This window comes from Oncorhynchus gorbuscha, linkage group LG11, assembly GCF_021184085.1.
Source record: "Oncorhynchus gorbuscha isolate QuinsamMale2020 ecotype Even-year linkage group LG11, OgorEven_v1.0, whole genome shotgun sequence".
Lineage (NCBI taxonomy): Eukaryota > Metazoa > Chordata > Actinopteri > Salmoniformes > Salmonidae > Oncorhynchus > Oncorhynchus gorbuscha.
Genome location: NC_060183.1, coordinates 8,999,584 through 9,023,906, shown reverse-complemented (window position 1 = coordinate 9,023,906; position 24,323 = coordinate 8,999,584). Strand labels below are relative to the sequence as shown.

Here is a 24,323-nt window from a genome sequence, read left to right as displayed (position 1 = left end):
TCCTCCTCCTCACTCTGCTCCTCCTCCTCCTCACTCTGCTCCTCCTCCTCCTCACTCTGCTCCTCCTCCTCCTCCTCCTCACTCTGCTCCTCCTCCTTTCCTCACTCTGCTCCTCCTCCTCCTCCTCTGCTCCTCCTCCTTTCCTCCTCTGCTCCTCCTCCTCCTCCTCTGCTCCTTCTCCTCCTCACTCTGCTCCAACTCCTCCTCCTCCTCCTCACTCTGCTCCTCCTCCTCCTCCTCCTCACTCTGCTCCTCCTCCTTTCCTCACTCTGCTCCTCCTCCTCCTCCTCCTCACTCTGCTCCTCCTCCTCCTCCTCACTCTGCTCCTCCTCCTCCTCCTCACTCTGCTCCTCCTCCTCCTCCTCACTCTGCTCCTCCTCCTTTCCTCACTCTGCTCCTCCTCCTCCTCCTCACTCTGCTCCTCCTCCTTTCCTCACTCTGCTCCTCCTCCTTTCCTCACTCTGCTCCTCCTCCTTTCCTCACTCTGCTCCTCCTCCTTTCCTCACTCTGCTCCTCCTCCTTTCCTCACTCTGCTCCTTCTCCTTTCCTCACTCTGCTCCTCCTCCGCCTCACTCTGCTCCTCCTCCTTTCCTCACTCTGCTCCTCCTCCTTTCCTCACTCTGCTCCTCCTCCTCACTCTGCTCCTTCTCCTTTCCTCACTCTGCTCCTTCTCCTTTCCTCACTCTGCTCCTCCTCCTCCTCACTCTGCTCCTCCTCCTCCTCACTCTGCTGCTCCTCCTCACTCTGCTCCTCCTCCTCCTCACTCTGCTCCTCCTCCTCACTCTGCTGCTCCTCCTCCTCCTCACTCTCCTCCTCCTCCTCACTCTGCTGCTCCTCCTCCTCACTCTGCTGCTCCTCCTCCTCACTCTGCTTCTCCTCCTCACTCTGCTTCTCCTCCTCACTCTGCTTCTCCTCCTCACTCTGCTCCTCCTCCTTTCCTCACTCTGCTGCTCCTCCTCCTTTCCTCACTCTGCTGCTCCTCCTCCTCCTCACTCTGCTGCTCCTCCTCCTCCTCACTCTGCTGCTCCTCTTACCCCTTCTGTCACTCCTCCTGTACGTGAATATTGTGTTGACTCTGTAGCTTGTCATCAGGCCAGCGTGTCTCTGAAGCGTATCCAGGACTTCCTGAGTCATGAAGAGCTGGACCCAGAGTCTGTGGACAGGAATAACACAGCCACAGGTAAACATGGACGCAGCTGACCAAAGAACCAGCTCAAGCTGACCAAGAAACCAGATCAAACTTGGCTGGGCTGGTTCCATTTCACTCCCTAGGCTGTTCTGATAGGCCAGGTTTTTCACTGACATGAAGGGATAGGATAATGGGAAGTTAATGGGACAGGGCCTCTGAGGCAATCTAATGGTCTGTTTCTGTTTAGTCATTCTAATGGTCTATGTTTCTGATAAGTCATGCTGACGTTGGCCGTTGCCATGGTTCCCCCGCCTGCCATTATTGTGACGGTTGCGTTTTCAATAAGTAACAATGGGGGGGGGGGGGTTGTAATACATTTTGGTTCTGCATACTGTAGTCATTACTCTTGGCTTTTGTAATATAAACATTTTGGACTCTACCTTGAGGTGACTTAAGGGAATTAGACACAGGGGTTCCACAGTGTATAGTGTGGTGGCTTATTTCTGCTTTACCAAACGAGGAGAGTTACAAACGTCACACGCCAGTCAGAGTTCTACTTAAGCTGCGTCTTTAATAATAAGGGCTATGGCAATAGCCTTTTTGACTTTCAATGATGCGCCATTTCTAATGAACCATTTGAAGGTGACATCAGAAAAGTACAAAGATCTTTTATAGCCAAGATGCACCCCTCTCAACCTACATGATGAACCACAGATGCATAGAATGGTCACAAGGTTAAGATTTTTATGAAAGGTATCTATAAAACATAGCAGAGAGTTACTGCTGTGTCAACAGTTTTCATTGTAAAGACCAGTGTCTGGTTCCTCCTACTCTAAACTGGAACCATCTCACCCTGGTACGGTATATAGAACAGAAACATTACCTCATGTTATCTGGAATACTCTTTAGGCTTTATTACCCAAAGACATGGTAAATCTCCTCTGTTAGTGTTATCTCATAGAGGCCCTCCTCAGTAGAACACACACACAATGGTTAACAGAACACTCTATTCTGTCGAATAAAACAACCATTATAATACAATACAAGCATTATAACAATCTTGCAATTTTCCACGACAATAGTCATGGCTTTTCCTTCTTGGCTCTGGGACAGTTTTAATATATGCTTCCAGTTTGGTAATGCTGTGTCACGATTGGGGTTTTCCAAACTGCCTTTCATTCTTACACTGTGTTCTCCCCTTCAGATAGCTCAGTCACGATAGGAAAACACCAAACTGCCTTTCATTCTTACACTGTGTTCTCCCCTTCAGATAGCTTCAGAAAACACCAAACTGCCTTTCATTCTTACACTGCGTTCTCCCCTTCAGATAGCTCACGATAGGAAAACACCAAACTGCCTTTCATTCTTACACTGTGTTCTCCCCTTCAGATAGCTCAGTCACGATAGGAAAACACCAAACTGCCTTTCATTCTTACACTGTGTTCTCCCCTTCAGATAGCTCAGTCACGGTTGTCAATGGGAAGTTCACCTGGGCAAAACAAGATCCTCCTGCTCTGCACAAGTAAGTTAGGGAGTTGTATCATGAAAAGGACAAATAACCATTTAAAGGGAAGGAATGTACTTTACTGATGTGCCCGTGTGTGTGTTTGTCCGCAGTATAAACCTGATAGTGCCGCAGGGCTCTCTGCTAGCGGTGGTTGGACATGTAGGCTGTGGGAAGTCTTCCCTGGTGTCAGCTCTACTGGGAGAGATGGAGAAAATGGAGGGACACATCTCCATACGGGTACATCTGCACTCAATTCATTTATACTAACCGAAGATTGATTGGTGGGTCAATTGCTTGATTGATTGAACGATTGATCGACTGATTGATTGTTAGGGTCTAGATTGATTTTTAGGGTCTAGAATGATTTTTAGGGTCTAGATTGATTGTTAGGGTCTAGATTGATTGTTAGGGTCTAGATTGATTGTTAGGGTCTAGATTGATTGTTAGGGTCTAGTTGTAGTTTTCATCTGTACTGAGTTCCTTCACTCTTCTCCTCCAGGGTTCGGTGGCCTACGTCCCCCAGCAGGCCTGGATCCAGAACGCCACTCTGAGAGACAACATCCTATTTGGCAAGGCCTACAACGAGCAGAAGTACCGCTCTTGTCTGGAGGCTTGTGCCCTGACCCCTGACCTAGAAGTACTACCTGGAGGAGACCTGACCGAGATTGGAGAGAAGGTAGGGAGATGGGAAAGAATCTAACATGGGTTGTTTTTGGAACTAAAGGCCATTTTAGCCCACTGAACAAAAGCTTAGGCATTAGCTCTGGGAGCTAACTTGGGTCTTCGAGTCTCAAAGGAATGACTTTTGAGATCAGTGATTTGCTTGTAATTGCTAGCTTGCTAGTGATTTCTCTCTCTCTGTCTATCTGTCCCTCCTTCCCTCAGGGTATCAACCTGTCTGGTGGCCAGAGACAGAGGGTGAGTCTGGCCAGAGCTCTGTACAACGAGGCAGATGTCTACCTGCTGGATGACCCTCTGTCTGCCGTGGACTCCCACGTAGCCAAACACATCTTCGACCACGTCATTGGCCCAGAGGGGGCGCTGCAGGGCAAGGTGAGGAGAGTAGTCAATCTGCTCTGTTCTCCATACATTACAGAAGAAGAGGGACATTCTGAGGGGTAGCAGGAGCAAAACGGACTGGCTAAATATATTGTCCTTTATCAACAATCTTTGGTTGTATGAGAAAAAGACCAGTCGGATGTCTTGTCCTTTATCAACAATCTTTGGTTGTATGAGAAAGAGACCAGTCGGATATCTTGTCCTTTATTAACAATCTTTGGTGGTCAGTCACTACATTGCCAATTTTGTCCATTCTAACATGGCTATCTCCTACAACTGACAAGTTCATAAGTTATATTCTGTGTAGTTCAGATAGTAAAACCCATTTGAAGAGTCCTCAACTACAATAGAGGAAGTAGTCACTCTTATTTGTGGTTTATTATTTTCCATCCTGTCTGCTGGTTGGTTTGGTAGCATATCTATGACTTTGTTGCGCTGATAAGAAACTTCAGTACAGAAGCTGGTTGGAATGTGCAGCACTTGGGTGTGTAAAGTCAGTATGTATATTGCAATATTTTATCGATATTTGTCTCTTAAGTCAAACATGCCAACATATTATCAGCACTTTTAATTTCCCTGACTGATGAAAACACATTTTCTCATGCTCTGTCTCTCTGTAGCAGATATGTATTGAGCAATATGTTTGGAACATCTATTTGCAATAAAATCGTAGTATCTAATGGCAATGCATACTGTATCGGCACCTAAGAATACTAATAATATCGTATCGTGAGGTCCATGACAATTCCCAGCCTTAATGACAGAGCTTCTTTTCGTTTACCCCAGACGCGTATCTTGGTGACACACGGCATCAGCTTCCTGCCGCAGGTGGACAACATAATGGTGATGGTGGAGGGCAGAGTGTCGGAGATGGGTTCATACCAGGAGCTGCTCCAACAGAACGGAGCTTTCGCTGAGTTCCTCAGAAACTATTCCCTGGAGGACATCATAGAGGACGAGGCAACAGGTACAACTATCTGTTACTATAGCAGAGGGATTCAAAACTCTCGGAGGTCCGTACATCTGCTGATTTTCTGGTTTCCCCGGTGTAAATCAGTGCCTGATTATAGGGGATGAATTTAATGAAAGCAGTGGAAATGGCTTCAAGATCCAGATCTAAATCTGTTTCTCCCCTCAGAGAGATATCTAAAACAGATACTATTGCTGTTTCTCCCCTCATACTATTGCTGTTTCTGCCTTTGGAGAGATATCTAAAACAGATACTATTGCTGTTTCTGCCCTTGGAGAGATATCTAAAACAGATACTATTGCTGTTTCTGCCCTTAGAGAGATATCTAAAACAGATACTATTGCTGTTTCTGCCTTTGGAGAGATATCTAAAACAGATACTATTGCTGTTTCTGCCCTTGGAGAGATATCTAAAACAGATACTATTGCTGTTTCTGCCCTTGGAGAGATATCTAAAACAGATACTATTGCTGTTTCTCCCCTCAGAGAGATATCTAAAACAGATACTATTGCTGTTTCTGCCCTTGGAGAGATATCTAAAACGGATACTATTGCTGTTTCTGCCTTTGGATAGATATCTAAAACAGATACTATTGCTGTTTCTGCCTTTGGAGAGATATCTAAAACGGATACTATTGCTGTTTCTGCCTTTGGATAGATATCTAAAACAGATACTATTGCTGTTTCTGCCCTCAGAGAGATATCTAAAACAGATACTATTGCTGTTTCTGCCTTTGGAGAGATATCTAAAACAGATACTATTGCTGTTTCTGCCTTTGGAGAGATATCTAAAACAGATACTATTGCTGTTTCTGCCCTCAGAGAGATATCTAAAACAGATACTATTGCTGTTTCTGCCCTTAGAGAGAGATCTAAAACAGATACTATTGCTGTTTCTGCCTTTGGAGAGATATCTAAAACAGATACTATTGCTGTTTCTGCCCTCAGAGAGATATCTAAAACAGATACTATTGCTGTTTCTGCCCTTATCTAAAACAGATACTATTGAGAGATATCTAAAACAGATACTATTGCTGTTTCTGCCCTCGGAGAGATATCTAAAACAGATACTATTGCTGTTTCTGCCCTCAGAGAGATATCTAAAACAGATACTATTGCTGTTTCTGCCCTCTGAGAGATATCTAAAACAGATACTATTGCTGTTTCTGCCCTTGGAGAGATATCTAAAACAGATACTATTGCTGTTTCTGCCATTGGGGTTCAGCCTATACCAGTGCCTATCAATATTTGTCCTGGAAGGCGACTGGGTGTGCAAGCTACTGGGTTTTGCTCCAGTCCTGCTCTAATAGATCTAATCAAGGTCCTAGTCAGCAGCTGATTAGATTATTCAGGTTTGTTAGAGTAGGGTTGGAACAAAACCCTGCATACCCAGTAGCTCTCTAGGAGAGTTGTCAGCCCATACCCTACACCTGTAGGGTTGTGTACACTTGCTCCATAATTACCACGGTAACCATGTGACTCAACACTCCACAGTGGATTTGATTGATGAAGAAGAGGACTTCCCTGATGACGTCCTTAGCAACCATACAGACATGGTAGACAGTGAACCAGTGGTCGAGGTAAAGAGGAAGTTCATAAGGTACAGTATAAGCCTCTATAACAATGCATAAGGGACTCATAAGCCTCTGTAACTGTTCATAAGGCACTCATAAGCCTCTGTGACTGTTCATAAGGCACTCATAAGCCTCTGTGACTGTTCATAAGGCACTCATAAGCCTCTGTGACAGTTCATAAGGCACTCATAAGCCTCTGTAGCAGTTCATAAGGCACTCATAAGCCTCTAACAGGTCATGAGACACTCATAAGCCTCTAACAGGAACATAAGGCACTCATAAGCCTCTAACAGGTCATGAGACACTCATAAGCCTCTAACAGGTCATAAGCCTATAACAGGTCATAAGCCTCTAACAGGTCATAAGCCTCTAACAGGTCATAAGGCACTCATAAGCCTCTAACAGGTCATAAGCCTCTAACAGGTCATAAGGCACTCATAAGCCTCTAACAGGTCATAAGCCTCTAACAGGTCATAAGCCTCTAACAGGTCATAAGGCACTCATAAGCCTCTAACAGGTCATAAGCCTCTAACAGGTCATAAGGCACTCATAAGCCTCTAACAGGTCATAAGGCAATCATAAGCCTCTAACAGGTCATAAGCCTCTAACAGGTCATAAGGCTCTAACAGGTCATAAGCCTCTAACAGGTCATAAGGCACTCATAAGCCTCTAACAGGTCATAAGCCTCTAACAGGTCATAAGGCACTCATAAGCCTCTAACAGGTCATAAGCCTCTAACAGGTCATAAGCCTCTAACAGGTCATAAGCCTCTAACAGGTCATAAGGCACTCATAAGCCTCTAACAGGTCATAAGCCTCTAACAGGTCATAAGCCTCTAACAGGTCATAAGGCACTCATAAGCCTCTAACAGGTCATAAGCCTCTAACAGGTCATAAGGCACTCATAAGCCTCTAACAGGTCATAAGCCTCTAACAGGTCATAAGGCACTCACTCGTAAGCCTCTAACAGGTCATAAGGCACTCATAAGCCTCTAACAGGTCATAAGGCACTCTAAGCCTCTAACAGGTCATAAGGCACTCATAAGCCTCTAACAGGTCATAAGGCACTCATAAGCCTCTAACAGGTCATAAGGCACTCATAAGCCTCTAACAGGTCATAAGGCACTCATAAGCCTCTAACAGGTCATAAGGCACTCATAAGCCTCTAACAGGTCATAAGGCACTCATAAGCCTCTAACAGGTCATAAGCCTCTAACAGGTCATAAGGCACTCATAAGCCTCTAACAGGTCATAAGGCACTCATAAGCCTCTAACAGGTCATAAGGCACTCATAAGCCTCTAACAGGTCATAAGGCACTCATAAGCCTCTAACAGGTCATAAGGCACTCATAAGCCTCTAACAGGTCATAAGGCACTCATAAGCCTCTAACAGGTCATAAGGCACTCATAAGCCTCTAACAGGTCATAAGGCAGTCCCTCCAGGATTCCTTTGTGTTTTTGTGTGATGGTTGCAGTCCAAAATGCTTGATTTTGCTGCAGCAATTCCGATATTGTCATATTTGTCACATAAGTGCACTGAAGGGGGAAATGTTTGTTTGACGTGTTGCTTGATTGAATAATGTTATGCGCTAAAAATTCTGTTTTTGGACAAAAATGCGAGCCATGTTTTTTTAGTGTGGTGATCAGATGGTTATATGCGATAATATTGCAATGATTTTACTTTTATCTGGTAATTGTCAAATTTGCAAACCCTTGCATAATATCCAGGGAATTGTTGATTTTGCCAAATAATTGCAGACCACAGAATCGCAAAATCCTGAAGGGGCTTCGGTATGTTTAACCCCCTCTGTGATAGACAACTGCTGTATTCTATGTGGTTTTAGACTTAAGTTACTATCAAGCATTTTGCGAGAGATTTATTTTTGAAAAGTACGATACACACAACGATTGATTGATTGATTGATTGATTGATTGATTGATTGACGGATCAATCACTTCCTCCCTCCCTGCAGGCAGATCAGCGTCATCTCAGGGGACCTGGAGAACCCAAGGAGCAAGTCTGTCCGGAGACGTTTGTGCAGCGAGAGGAAGCACGCTGAGCCTGACGCAGAGAAGAAACTACCCAAGGTGGAGAAACTTATCCAGGCAGAGACCACTGAGACAGGCAGAGTGAGTAGAGACATGGAGATACGTCGTTTAGTAAACCTGGTTGAGGGTGTGGACTTCTAAACTCTCCTACCTCCAGGTGTATTCCTAGACAGTACAACCTCTGACCTCTACCCTCTTAACCCTGACCTTTTATTAACCTCTCTCCTCAGGTGAAGAGCAAGGTGTTCTGGGAGTACGCCAAGGCAGTAGGGCCTCTGCTGACCCTCTTCATCTGTTTCCTGTACGGCTGTCAGAGCGCCGCTGCCATCGGAGCCAACGTCTGGCTGAGTCAGTGGACCAATGACGCGGCTCAGAACATGACTCAGGAGAATGTCGGCATGAGGGTGGGGGTGTATGCTGCCCTGGGCATAACACAAGGTGAGAACATGACTCAGGAGAATGTCGGCATGAGGGTGGGGGTGTATGCTGCCCTGGGCATAACACAAGGTGAGGAGACCTGCTGCTGTTCATTACCTTGGGATAAGAATACCTGTCCAGGATAAGAATACCCGTCAAGGATAAGAATACCTGTCAAGGATAAGAATACCTGTCAAGGATAAGAATACCTGTCCAGGATAAGAATACCTGTCCAGGATAAGAATACCTGTCAAGGATAAGAATACCTGTCCAGGATAAGAATACCTGTCCAGGATAAGAATACCTGTCCAGGATAAGAATACCCGTCAAGGATAAGAATATCCGTCAAGGATAAGAATACCCGTCCAGGATAAGAATACCTGTCCAGGATAAGAATACCTGTCCAGGATAAGAATACCTGTCCAGGATAAGAATACCTGTCCAGGATAAGAATACCTGTCCAGGATAAGAATACCTGTCCAGGATACAATACCTGTCCAGGATAAGAATACCTGTCCAGGATAAGAATACCTGTCCAGGATAAGAATACCCGTCCAGGATAAGAATACCCGTCCAGGATAAGAATACCCGTCCAGGATAAGAATACCCGTCCAGGATAAGAATACCCATCCAGGATAAGAATACCCGTCCAGGATAAGAATACCCGTCCAGGATAAGAATACCTGTCCAGCTTAATGTGACGTCACTGGTGAAGAAAGTATCTCTACAGTTCAATATTTATAGCGATTACAACGTGGTTACATTTGTTCATGGTGTTTGGGTCGTTTGTCCCTAAGAGAGATTTAGTTATTGTAGGTATTGTTGTGTATGTTTAACTTTTTGACTGTATGACGCTAACTATGAATGGTTGGTTTTGTGTGAGGACTTTGGCCTCTACCCCTCAGTAACAATGGAAGCTTGATTTGAATTTCATTGAAAAGGGACTCCGCATTCAGGAGAGAGAACCCATACAAAACCCACTGTCTCCTCAACCCTCACCTCCCTCCCTCCCTCCCTCTCAGGCATCCTGGTCATGGTCTCCTCCTTCACCCTGGCCATGGGGAACATCGGAGCAGCCAGGAAGCTCCACTATGCCCTCCTGGACAACAAGTTTCACACCCCTCAGTCTTTCTTTGACACCACCCCCATAGGCAGGGTCATCAACCGCTTCTCTAAGGACATCTACGTCATCGACGAGGCACTGCCCTCCACCGTTCTCATGTTCCTCGGGACCTTCTTCTCCTCTCTCTCCACCATGATAGTCATAGTGGCCAGCACCCCCATCTTCGCCGTGGTCATAGCTCCCCTGACTTTCATATACGTCTTCGTCCAGGTATTGGTTCTGTTCTGAGGAGCTAACAGTTGCTTGCTCTGCTCTCTAGTTTATGGTGTTGAGTAATACTTTTCCTTGACATTTTTGCTTACGTTCCTGAATGCGGCATGCAGCGTCATGATTGGTGGAGCAGTTTATGTATCCTTTGAACTTTATGTTTCTCTTCAGCTTTCTGTTTTCCTGTTATCAGTTTGAGTTTGCTCTACTCCTCCCGGTCTCCTCTTCCCTGACCATGCATTCACTTTCTCTCTCTTTACCTACACGCCAACACACACATACATACAGAGCGTGCCATCTCGAGTCACCAACAGCCGGTACAGTAGTGAATAGTGAAGGAGGCTTCTGTTCTCCTGAGTTGTGTTTGTTGACTGAGACCCAGGAGAACACTGCTGTGTGTTCTTTACAGCCTCACGTCCTTCTCAGGGACACGCTGGAGAATGGGGATTTATACTATAGAGTGGCGTAGGATGAAGTAGCCCCGAGGCAGTACAATTCTGATGTTTTTCACTTTTGACCAATCAGATCAGTTCTGAAAAAGATTTGATGTGAAAAGATCTGATAGGATTTGTCAAAAGACCAACAAGTGGGTATCTAGTGTGCTGCTGCCCTCTGGTGGTAAGCGAATGGAAAGACAACTTGTTGTCAGTCTGACGCTACAGGTATCTGTCCACACGGTAGGGAGTTAGAGGTTATTTTGTTTCTTGTCTAACTATACAGGGTATTGATTAGCTTCAAGGTTTCCATACAGTGTCTCTACCCTTTGATCCAGGAAATTAATATGAGGGTCCTCTTGTGCCAAAATACTACATACCAGTGGTCTGTGAAGACCTGGTATTAGCCGAATCCCAACTTGAGTTAAGATGAATGAGTGCTGAGAGAAGAGAGAGGGAGAGATGCTTTCATTTCAAGAAACCACCTCCTCCTTTCAACCCGTTTGATCAGTTCCATAGAAAAGATGTAAAGAGATTTACGTTTATCCTGACGTGAAAACGGTATACTTTGTGTCTCGGTTTGGATGTTTCGCTGAGGGCTACTGGGCCTTATGCTTGGTCATCATTTGTTTTAACATTATGCTTGGTCATCATTTGTTTTAACATTATGCTTGGTCATCATTTTGTTTTAACATTATGCTTGGTCATCATTTGTTTTAACATTATGCTTGGTCATCATTTTGTTTTAACATTATGCTTGGTCATCATTTGTTTTAACATTATGCTTGGTCATCATTTGTTTTAACATTATGCTTGGTCATCATTTTGTTTTAACATTATGCTTGGTCATCATTTTGTTTTAACATTATGCTTGGTCATCATTTTGTTTTACCAGTGGTCCAGTAGCTAGCAGTTTCCTGAAGTAGGAAAACTGATATATATATTTCTGCCGGTGAACCATTTGAAACTGCAGTTCTTTACGGGTGAATATAAGCCAAGGTTCTGTGTGTTCACGTGCCTCTGGAGATGCTTACTATCTAACTGGAACAACTGCATATGATTCCTGTCCATTTTTTGCTTTTGTCTTGGCATACTTTATACAGTGGGGCAAAAAAGTATTTAGTCAGCCACCAATTGTGCAAGTTCTCCCACTTAAAAAGATGAGAGAGGCCTGTAATTTTCATCATCGGTACACTTCAACTATGACAGACAAAATTAGGAAGAAAAATCCAGAAAATCACATTGTAGGATTTTTAATGTATTTATTTGCAAATTATGGTGGAAAATAAGTATTTGGTCAATAACAACAGTTTATCTCAATACTTTGTTATATACCCTTTGTTGGCAATGACAGAGGTCAAACGTTTTCTGTAAGTCTTCACAAGGTTTTCACACACTGTCGCTGGTATTTTGGCCCATTCCTCCATGCAGATCTCCTCTAGAGCAGTGATGTTTTGGGGCTGTTGCTGGGCAACACAGACTTTCAACTCCCTCCAAAGATTTTCTATGGGGTTGAGATCTGGAGACTGGCTAGGCCACTCCAGGACCTTGAAATGCTTCTTACGAAGCCACTCCTTTGTTGCCCAGGCGGTGTGTTTGGGATCATTGTCATGCTGAAAGACCCAGCCACGTTTCATCTTCAATGCCCTTGCTGATGGAAGGAGGTTTTCACTCAAAATCTCACGATACATGGCCCCATTCATTATTTCCTTTACACGGATCAGTCGTCCTGGTCCCTTTGCAGAAAAACAGCCCCAAAGCATGATGTTTCCACCCCCATTCTTCACAGTAGGTACAGTAGGTATGGTGTTCTTTGGATGCAACTCAGCATTCTTTGTCCTCCAAACACGACGAGTTGAGTTTTTACCAAAAAGTTATATTTTGGTTTCATCTGACCATATGACATTCTCCCAATCTTCTTCTGGATCATCCAAATGCTCTCTAGCAAACTTCAGACGGGCCTGGACATGTACTGGCTTAAGCAGGGGGACATGTCTGGCACTGCAGGATTTGAGTCTCTGGCGGCGTAGTGTGTTACTGATGGTAGGCTTTGTTACTTTGGTCCCAGCTCTCTGCAGGTCATTCACTAGGTCCCCCCGTGTGGTTCTGGGATTTTTGCTCACCGTTCTTGTGATCATTTTGACCCCATGGTGTGAGATTTTGTGTGGAGCCCCAGATCGAGGGAGATTATCAGTGGTCTTGTATGTCTTCCATTTCCTAATAATTGCTCCCGCAGTTGATCTCTTCAAATCAAGCTGCTTACCTATTGCAGATTCAGTCTTCCCAGCTTGGTGCAGGTCTACAATTTTGTTTCTGGTGTCCTTTGACAGCTCTTTGGTCTTGGCCATAGTGGAGTTTGGAGTGTGACTGTTTGAGGTTGTGGACAGGTGTCTTTTATACTGATAACAAGTTCAAACAGGTGCCATTAATACAGGTAACGAGTGGAGGACAGAGGAGCCTCTTAAAGAAGGAGTTACAGGTCTGTGAGAGCCATAAATCTTGCTTGTTTGTAGGTGACCAAATACTTATTTTCCACCATAATTTGCAAATAAATCCTTTAAAAATCCTACAAATGTGATTTTCTGGATTTCTTTCTTCTCATTTTGTCTGTCATAGTTGAAGTGTATCTATGATGAAAATTACAGGTCTCTCTCATCTTTTTAAGTGGGAGAACTTGCACAATTGGTGGCTGACTAAATACTTTTTTGCCCCACTGTATCTGCGTGGTCTTTTGTCTTGTCATACTTAATATCTGCGTGGTCTTTTGTCTTGGCATACTTAATATCTGCGTGGTCTTTTGTCTTGGCATACTTAATATCTGCGTGGTCTTTTGTCTTGGCATACTTAATATCTGCGTGGTCTTTTGTCTTGGCATACTTAATATCTGCGTGGTCTTTTGTCTTGGCATACTTAATATCTGCGTGGTCTTTTGTCTTGGCATACTTAATATCTGCGTGGTCTTTTGTCTTGTCTTGGCTTTTGTCTTGGCATACTTAATATCTGCGTGGTCTTTTGTCTTGGTATACTTAATATCTGTGGTCTTTTGTCTTGGCATACTTAATATCTGTGTGGTCTTTTTTTTAACTATTACTTATTGGGATTGGTGGGTTATTGTTCTACTTGAATGAGTTTTAATCTTAAAAAATTATTTTATCTTAATCTTTGTGTTTAAAAACAAAAAAGTACACTACAACATTATGATGGCATTTAAGCACTAATGGATGTTGAAGTGTTGCTTTTTAGTTTGTAATCAAATGTGTTTTAGTCCTGAATGCTTTAGAATTTGATTTGATAATGAAATTAAATAATACCTATTTTTTAGAATAATTTTGGTGGCCTGGTGGAAAGAGCATCTGGCATTATGATAATTTATGTAAACAGTAGCTAAATATTCATAAAATATATTGATCACTATCAAATTAATCTATTACTCTATAAGTCTATCAAATGAACTCTGTAGGTGTTGTGACCCCTGACCTTACCATAGTGTGATACTGCAGTGTGTGCTCCAGGGTTTAGATATGTGTTATAGCGTGTACTCCAGGGTTTAGATATGTGTTATAGCGTGTACTCCAGGGTTTAGATATGTGTTATAGTGTGTACTCCAGGGTTTAGATACTGTATAATGCTGGCTGTCTCTCTTCCCCACGGCTTTAGAGATTTTATGTGGCAACGTCTCGACAGTTAAAGCGTCTGGAGTCGGTCACCAGATCTCCCATATACTCCCATTTCTCTGAGACCGTCACCGGCTCTAGTGTGATCAGAGCCTACGGCAGACGCGATGCCTTTGTTCTAATGAGTGACGTGAAGGTGGATGACAACCAGAAGAGTTACTACCCTGGTATAGTGGCCAACAGGTAGGTGGTATCTCTCTCCTACTGCACGTTCACCATGGACTCTGGAGGACAGTGGCTGCGTTCCAATTGCCTTAATGTACTTCTATTCCTCGTTCCCATTTTTTGGCTCCTGCTGATCTGAAAGCGGCTGGCTAAGGATCCAAGGGCCCTAGGATTCTCTTTACAAAATGGCGGATTCATTTAGTGGACAGTATTTGTCCGTTTTGGATTGTTGAGAATTGTAACAGGGCCCCCGACTGGTGCTAAATGTCGAAAGCTCCACAGACTAACATGTTACGTCACAAATGACAGACAGTAAGACGTTGGTGTCCCACTTCACAATACGTGGCCCTTAATACTGAATATGGCCTATGTTTGCATGGTGATGTAGTTACATAAGCAGGTACGGTGCAGAGACATACTGTGTGTCAGTGCTGCTCTAACTGTGTGTGTGTGTGTGTGTGTGTGTGTGTGTGTGTGTGTGTGTGTGTGTGTGTGTGTGTGTGTGTGTGTGTGTGTGTGTGTGTGTGTGTGTGTGTGTGTGTGTGTGTGTGTGTGTGTGTGTGTGTGTGTGTGTGTGTGTGTGTGTGTGTAGGTGGTTAGGGGTGCGTATAGAGTTCATTGGGAACTGCATCGTGCTGTTCGCTGCTCTGTTTGCTGTGATCGGGAAGGACAATCTCAACCCTGGACTGGTGGGACTCTCTGTGTCCTACGCTCTACTGGTACAGTACAACATATTCATAGATCTACTGTCCGTCTAACGGTCTGATACACATTTCCATTAAATGGTGCCCATCGACCTGCCACTGCGATTCTGTTGAGCTGGTGTGAATGACGTCACGCTGCTTGCTTAGCGAGTATAGCTTCCTCCTGATTTGGCTCATATATTGAGGCTCGAACCAAGGACCACTGCCTCGCAAACACACGTGACCGCCTTCCCGAAGCGTCTTACCCAGCCACGCTCCTGAAAAGATAGCTATGAGGGCAGTGCAAGCGGGGCCTCTTCAGGCTGAGCAGTTTCACAGATCCCCATCTGCTACACTAGGTTGGATTGGAGATAGAACCCAGTGTTTTAAAAGCGATCTGGTATGATGATGTACGACAGCTTAATGACGCTGCTTGTGTTTTCTCACCAATAAGCATCTCTCATGCTACAGTACTGTGTTGTCCTGGTAACAGGTGACCATGTCACTGAACTGGATGGTGAGGATGACGTCAGATTTGGAGAGCAACATCGTAGCCGTGGAGAGAGTCAAGGAGTACTCTGAGACCAAGACTGAGGTACAGAGCGCACACATGCACTGCTTACTAGAGTAGGACATTTACATATGGACATCAACCAATGAACCTAATCTCTCAGACGTCCAAGGCAAAGTGACAGTGGAAATGTTGTGTTGTTGCCCGCAGTTTGTTACTTAAGACCACCTGAGTTCTGTAAATAGTATTTATATATATATATATATATATATATATATATATTTATGTTTTTCATAAGTGTGTTTTTATTTTGGGCTGTTTGGCTGCCAAGTCAGACTCACAACCATTAAAGACTAATACAAGTGGAAGTAGATGTATAACTTGGATATTATGTACCGTACAGCGATTCCCTTTGATGTGGACGGCTGGGCGATATAGCACGCTGTACATTTCAGAATACTTTGATTATTAACTAAATATAACCCCCTATTTACTGATCACGTGGTTGAGTTTCTAGAATACTATGTTTTCTGAAATACGGCTCTCATCAACCTTCTGCGAAATGTGGGCAGAATTTGCATGTGTATATAAAGTGTATTGTTGCGCATCATTGAGTTTGTGTATGTTGCAAGGCCCCGTGGGAGGTGGAAGACAAGAAGCCTTCCCCTGATTGGCCATCCCAGGGGAAGGTAGAGTTCCTTGACTACAGTGTGAGGTACAGAGAGGGACTAGACCTGGTCCTCAAGAACCTCACCCTCAGCGTCGTTGGAGGAGAGAAGGTGAGAGCCACAGGCCTAAATGGTGTAGATTAGTGAGGAAAACATGCGTTTTAGAAAGAGTTAAATGATATCATCAAACGACTTCAACGAGACCCTCATTAACAGTTCCCCTGTTGGAGGAAGTCCTACGAAGGCACAGTCTAAACTAACTAACATGTGTTTTAAATACCGTGCGACAAGGCCTCATATACAGTCGCAGATTAATGGAGAAACTTGACACCGTGAAAACACCTGGAAAATGTTCATTTTGGGGTGAAAAACATTGCTTTCGTTTGCTACTCGGAACATGTTAAATGGTTAACACACCGTTACAGAATGTACCTCCAATGAAAGGACGCTGTGCTCCTGCCATTACATGTTATACACAGATAAAATGCTGTTTAGTTTATCAGAGCAGGTGCTGATGTGTGTATCGAGCACACAGATATCTGGAACAAGTGTTTGAATAGAGACGGGTAAACTAAAATGCTCGCTGAGTGTGCAGGTTTCCGGAGGGTTTCATTATGTTGGCCTGCGTGTGTTACAGATAGGTATCGTGGGTCGTACTGGGGCTGGTAAGTCCTCTATGACACTGTGCCTGTTTCGGCTGTTGGAGGCGGCAGGGGGAGAGATCACCATCGACGGGGTCAAGATATCGGAGATAGGACTGCATGACCTGAGGTCGAAACTCACCATCATACCACAGGTACACACACACACACACACACACACACACACACACACACACACACACACACACACACACACACACACACACACACACACACACACACACACACACACACACACACACACACACACACACACCCTACACCTTCCTCACCTCCGCATCCACTACCCTCTCTACGTCCCCAGGAACCAGTGCTGTTCTCAGGCAGTCTGAGGATGAACCTGGACCCCTTTGAGAAGTACAATGACGGGGAGGTGTGGAAAGCTCTGGAACTGTCCCACCTCAACAAGTTTGTCAGCAACCAGCCGGCTAAACTGGAGCTGGAGTGTTCAGAGGGAGGAGAGAACCTCAGGTAACATCCCAAACTACTTAAACAACGGCATGTTTTCAGACACACCTGTAGAAGGCCTTTACCTGTAGATTCAGGTGGGAATTAAAACTAAACTTAACAACATTTGGAATACAAACATGTCTTTATTAGGATATTCTCTTAAGGATGTCTCTGAATCTTTCTGTTTAGCTTTTTGTACCTTTTTACATTTTACTCGTCTGGAAAATAATGTGTGTGTGTGTGTGTGTGTGTGTGTGTGTGTGTGTGTGTGTGTGTGTGTGTGTGTGTGTGTGTGTGTGTGTGTGTGTGTGTGTGTGTGTGTGTGTGTGTGTGTGTGTGTGTGTGTGTGTGTGTGTGTGTGTGTGTGTGTGTGTGTGTGTGTGTTCAGTGTGGGCCAGAGGCAGCTGGTGTGTTTAGCCAGGGCTCTACTGAGGAAGACGAGGATCCTGATCCTGGATGAAGCCACAGCAGCCATCGACCTAGAGACCGACGACCTCATCCAGTCAACCATCAGGACACAGTTTGAGGACTGCACTGTGTTCACCATAGCTCACAGACTCAACACCATCATGGACTACACTAGGTAATGAGCAATGCATTGCACAAGCACCCACAAACAGACGGACATACATACATACATACATACATACATACATACATACATACATACATACATACATACATACATACATACATACATACATACATACATACATACATACATACATACATACATACATACATACATACATACATACATACATACATACATACATACATACATACATACGCATGCATTCAGTGCATTCAGGAAGTATTCAGACCCCTTGACTTTATCCACATTTTGTTATGTTACAGCCTTATTCTAAAATGGATTCAATCAACAACAACAAAAATCCTCAATAAATAACCCAAACAGGTTGAGAAATGTTTGCATCCTGTTCACATTGATCATCCTCAACTTGATTGGTGTCCGTCTGTGGTAAATTGAATGCATTGGACATGATTTGGAAAGGCACACATGAGGTCGAAGGATTTGTCTGTAGAGCTCCGTAACAGGATTGTGTCAATGCATAGATCTGGGGAAGGGTACCAAAACATATCTGCAGAATTTAAGGTCCCCAAGAACACAGTGGCCTCCATCATTCTTATAGGAAGAAGTTTGGAACCATCAAGACGGTTCCTAGAGATGGCCGCCTGGCTAAACTGACCAATCGGAGGAGAAGGGCCTTGGTCAGGGAGGTGAGCAAAATCCTGATGATCAAAGCTCCAGAGTTCCTCTGTGGAGATGGAAGAACCTTCCAGAAGGACAACCATCTCTGTAGCACGCCACCAATCAGGCATTTTTGGTAGAGTGGCCAGACAGAAGCCCCTCTTCAGTAAAAGGCACATAACAGCCCGCTTGGAGTTTGGCAAAAGGCACCTAAAGACTATGACCATGAGAAACAAGATTCTCTGGTCGGATGAAACCAAGATTGAACTCTTTGTCCTGAATGCCAAGCATCTCGTCTGGAGGAAACCTGGCACCATCCCTACGGTGAAGCATGGTGGTGGCAGCATCATGCTGTGGGGATGCTTTTCAGTGGCAGGGACTGGGAGACTAGTCAGGATCGAGGGAAAGATGAACGGGGCAAAGTGCAGAGAGATCCTTGATAACCTGCTACAGAGAGCAGATGAACTCAGACTGGGGCGAAGGTTCACCTACCAACCTAGATAACAACCCTAAGCACACAGCCAAGACAACGCAGGAGTGGCTTTGGGACAAGTCTCTGAATGTTCTTGAGTTGCCCAGCTCTGGTAGGAGACCTAAAATAGCTGTGCAGCGATGCTCCCCATCCAATCTGACAGAGCTTGACAGGATCTGCGGAGAAGAATGGGAGAAACTCCCCAAATACAGGTGTGCCAAGCATCATGCCTCAGAAGACACGAAGCTGTAATTTCTGCCAAAGTTGCTTCAACAAAGTACTGATTAAAGGGTCTGAACAATTGTAGAATACATTACAAATACTTTACGATAAGGCTGTAACGCAACAAAATGTGGGAAAAGTAAAGGGGTCTGAATACTTTCCGAATGCACTGTATATACGTACATATACTAAAACATCTAAACGCAACATGCAACAATTTCAAAGATTTTACTGTGTTACAGTTCATATAAGGTAATCAGTCAATTGAAATAAATAAATTAGGCCCTGATCTATGGATTTAACAGCCATGGGTGCATCCCTGTTCAGTCATGTTAAATCCATAGAACAGGGCCTAATTAATTGATTTCAATTGACTGATTACCTTATATGAACTGTGAGCCAAGCCCAGCCAATCGGAATTAGTTTTTTTTTTCCCACAAAAGGGCTTTATTACAGACAGAAATACTCTCGGTTGTGAGGTCAGTTGGACGTACTGCCAAATCCTCTAAAACGACATTGGAGGCAGCTTATGGTAGAGAAATGAACATTCAATTATCTGGCAACAGCTCTGGTGGACATTCCTGCAGTCAGTGTCATTGTGTTGTGCAACAAAACTGCACATTTTAAAGTGGCCTTTTATTATCCCCAGCACAAGGTGCATATGTGTAATGATCATGCTGTTTAATCAGCTTCTTGATATTCCACATTTTTCAGGTGAATGGATTATCTTGGCAAAGAAGAAATTCTCACTAACAGGGATATCAACAAATTTGTACACAACATTTGAGAGAAATAAGCTTTTTGTGCGTATGGAACATTTCTGGGATTTTTGTTTTCATTTCAGCTCATGAAACATGGGACCAACACTTTAAATGTTGCGTTTTATATTTTTTGTTCAGTATACATACATACATACATACATACATACATACATACATACATACATACATACATACATACATACATACATACATACATACATACATACATACATACATACATACATACATACATACATACATACATACATACATACATACATACATACATACATACATACATACATACATACATACATACATACATACATCTTTTGATCAAAGATGCTGTTTTTTTATCTTGTGAGGTCATATATTCTGTACAGAAACCTAACAAAGTTCTGAACGATTCTACTTCCTCTCTTATTTGCAGAGTGCTTGTGTTGGACAAGGGACAGGTAGCTGAATTTGACACTCCTTCAAAACTTTTATCCAAGAGAGGAATCTTCTATGGAATGGCTAAAGATGCTGGACTGACACAATAGCCTCTCCTCTATAAACCTTATTGTGCCTTCTGGCAGACAACAGAGTGCCAGAGAATGTATCCTTTTATACGCTGTGGTCTACTGAGAAACCAGGATCAAACACTTTGGTTTTTTTTACATTTTATTTTAAAAACTTTTATAAAGAGTGAGTTTCAGGATGAATCCAGCTATTTTTGTACCGTATTGTGTTTGTTATTTAAGATATACATTTTTATTATTAAGAGATGTCTGATGGGGAAGTTGGCTCAGTTCAATATGTGATTCCTTTGTGGACCGTGTATGCAAAAACTTGAATTCTGTACCACCAAAATATGAAAGATGATAACGCCTTTATTAAAGAAATTAAGACTGCCTTGTTGATGTTTCTGTGATCATTTTCATAAAACATGTTAACTACTCTGGTGTAACCTACGCTACAACAGCAACATTGTTAGCAATGTAGGGGAAAACCAATGTAGAACATGTAGCTGAAAACATAGGAATTAACAGGATTTATGGTTTGATACATACATACATACATACATACATACATACATACATACATACATACATACATACATACATACATACATACATACATACATACATACATACATACATACATACATACATACATACATACATACATACATACATACATACATACATACATACATACATACATACATACATACATACATACATACATACATACATACATACATACATACATGGACCATGTGGCCTAGATGAATTAACACTGGAATATTACCCACAAACGCACACCAACTGACACTTACAATGTGCCTGATTGACTGCTGAATAATATTGTTTTCTTGTATTTAAAAAAATATATATATATTATGTCTCTGGTACGTTAGGCAGCAAGGGGCTAAGAAATAGCCCATAGTAATATATGTAGCCTTAGAAAAAGGGTCATAAATCATTTGCTAACATCCGATAACATTCATATATTGGCCATCTCCGAGACTCATTTAGATAATTCATTTGACGATACAACATCTACAGAAGAGACAGGAATGCCTATGGGGGAGGTGTTGCTGTATATATTCAGAGCGATATTCCTGTAATGTTTAGAGAGGATCTAATGCTGTTGGAAGTGTTTAAGCCTATTCTTTTTGGTTGTTGCTAAAGGCCACCAAGTGTTAATAATCCATATCTAGATAGGTTGTGTGAAATGCTTAATAGTGCATGGGATGTGAACAAAGAGGTCTACTTTCTTGAGGACTTGAATATTGACTGGTTTTCATCAAGCTGTCCACTCAAAAGGAAGCTGCTCACGGTAACCAGTGCCTGTAATCTGTTTCACGGTATTAATCGACCTGCCTGAGTGTTTACGAATAGTTCAGGAGCAACATTATCCACATGTATTAATCAAATATTTACTACGGCTGCAGAACTCTGTTCATCTGATGTAGTGATCACAATTTAGTGGTTTATATCCCAAAAAAAGACAAGATTCCAAAAACTGGCCTTAAAATAGTGTATAAGAGGTTTTGTAATGATTCTTATGTTGAAAATGTAAAACAAAAACGTGTTGGTCCGTATGTAATGAGGAGCATCCACATGCTGCACTTGATGCCTCCTATTAAGAAACGGACTTAAGGCTCTGTGGATTGATGAGGAATTGAAAAGCTGTAAGGATGAAGCAAAAGGAATGGCTAGTAAGTCTTGCTGCACAGCTGATTGGCAAACTTACTGTAAATTGAGACAAGAAGAAACTATTATGAAACTAATAAATTATATAAAGTTTGATGGAAAAAAGCATTGGAGCGTTAAATGAAATTATGGGTGTAACGGATGTGAAATGGCTAGCAAGTTAGCGGTGGTGCGCGCTAATAGCGTTTCAATCGGTGACGTCACTTGCTCTGAGTCCTTGAAGTAGTTGTTCCCCTTGTTCTGCAAGGGCCGTGGCTTTTTTGGCGCGATGCGTAACGATGCTTCGAGGGTGGCTGTTGTCGATGTGTGCAGAGGGTCCCTGGTTCGAGCCCAGGTAGGGGCGAGGAGACGGACGGAAGCTAAACTGTTACATGGGCAGGCATGAAGACTAATTCAACTCAATCTTTCATTGACTCGGATGGCTCATTCAACAACAAAAACATGTAATGTTGCCAATTCCTTGAATTACTATTTCATTAGAAAAGTGGGCAAACTCAGGCATGAAACGCCAACAACAACAAATGGTGAGCCGTCATATTCGTGCATATAATACGTAATAATGGAAGAAAAGCATGGTCATTTAGAATTGTATAAAGTCCGCGTGGGAGTGGTGGAACAAAGACAAGTAAAGTAAAGACAAACCTCCTGGCATTGACAACTTTGATGGAAAGCTACTGAAGAGGATAGTGGACTATATCTCCACTCTAATTTATCATATCTTTAATCCGACCCTGGAGAAAAGTATTAATCCTCAGACCTGAAGGAACCTAGTCATTCCTCTAACCGAGAATGGTAAACTTTTTTATCCAAAAGTTTGCTAAGAGCTGGCAGCAAGCTGATTGGTCGGCTGTTAGTCTGGTTCTAACAGCCGACCAATCAGCTTGCTGCCAGCTCTTAGCAAACCTTTGGGGGAAAAAAAACGTGTTTGACCAGATACAATGCCTCGCTGACTAGGACAATGTACTCCTTGTTACAAGCAAAGTAGGAGGCTGTTGTCACTCAAAGTTGCTACTTCAGAACAGGAACTTTTCCAGTTATATTATTCCTATTTTAAATCGATGTAGATCTCTCCTTGAGATGTTCTTGTCTGTTATGTCATGTTTTCTGTGGACCCCAGGAAGAGAGGCTGCTGCTTTTGCAACAGCTAATGGAGATCCAAAATTTAATACCAAATAACTGAGCTATAAACCTTCTACATGAAATGCCTCACTGACTGGGACAATGGAGGTCCTTGGTACAAAGTAAGAAGCTGAAGTCGTCATTCATTAGTTTTCAAAGTGTCAAGCTTGCTCACCTAGAAGCTCTCCCGAACCAGGGTTGGTGACCACCAGTGAGGTAATTACATGAATGCTGAAGTTACTGCAGTCGAGCACTAGAGGAGGCCATTTAACCGTCGTACCTCCGTCGTACCTCGCAGCACAGACTGTACCTCATAGGCTCAGGCGTCAGTACAGATGGGAGCCGGTGTTGTCTAACTATGTTCCCTTCTTGGTGTTGCTAGCACCACGGGCTTACCAACTGATCCACACAGGACCACATTTACCTTGTAACGACTCCGCAGCAGTACTGTCCTGAATGCAGTAAACACACTAAAGCCACCCTGACACTGACTGACATTGGACCTTTCCTTCAGTGAAAGTAAACCAATAAACCTAAACATTCATTTGAAATATCATGTTGATTCGCACAATGATAGTGAATCTGTCCCACAAACATTGAGAGCTCCGCTGATATTTTGTCTCTTATAATGAAGCTTACTCCCGACTGCTGTGATGGATGGTTGATTTGATGTGGTCTCTCAGGATGAAGTTGCTCACAGATCCAAGGTCAGTTTCATGTTTCCCCAAAAATTGATTTGAGGAGAGTAAACTGATCCTAGATTTTTAGGCCTAAGGGTAGGACAGCCCCAATCTCTAATGGGAGGGGAGTTTATCCCCAGATTGCTCGAAGCATGATGCCTCTTGCTCCACACCACAGAACCACAGACCTCTGTGGTGTTCTGGGGACGACTTGTGGCCGGCTTCTCAGCAGTGTTTTCCTGCATTAACTGTGTGTTGTTCTAACGTCAGGCCATAAGCTACCGAACACCCCCCCCCCTCCCCCACCCCCCCCCCCTTCCTCTCAGCCACCCAACACCAAACGCTGACAGGTGATTGGTTCAGCTGACGATGGAT

General features: G+C 43.4%; 1 protein-coding gene across 2 annotated transcripts in view; it reads left to right on the top strand.

Annotated features, from left to right (window-relative positions):
• LOC124048086 (ATP-binding cassette sub-family C member 3-like) overlaps positions 1-20,841 on the top strand; it is an 86,275-nt gene extending 65,434 nt beyond the window's left edge. The window contains exons 14-31 of one of the 2 annotated variants that reach the window (XM_046368505.1): positions 1,093-1,180; positions 2,585-2,651; positions 2,747-2,873; positions 3,136-3,312; positions 3,522-3,689; positions 4,482-4,662; positions 6,159-6,264; positions 8,211-8,367; positions 8,517-8,724; positions 9,726-10,036; positions 14,125-14,324; positions 14,899-15,025; positions 15,483-15,584; positions 16,133-16,279; positions 16,806-16,964; positions 17,135-17,301; positions 17,669-17,863; positions 20,379-20,841. In XM_046368505.1, the coding sequence (XP_046224461.1) occupies positions 1,093-1,180; positions 2,585-2,651; positions 2,747-2,873; positions 3,136-3,312; positions 3,522-3,689; positions 4,482-4,662; positions 6,159-6,264; positions 8,211-8,367; positions 8,517-8,724; positions 9,726-10,036; positions 14,125-14,324; positions 14,899-15,025; positions 15,483-15,584; positions 16,133-16,279; positions 16,806-16,964; positions 17,135-17,301; positions 17,669-17,863; positions 20,379-20,490 (2,799 nt within the window). In that variant the 3' untranslated portion in view covers positions 20,491-20,841. The other variant, XM_046368506.1, reaches the window with a different exon arrangement.
• Positions 20,842-24,323: the final 3,482 nt, after the last annotated feature.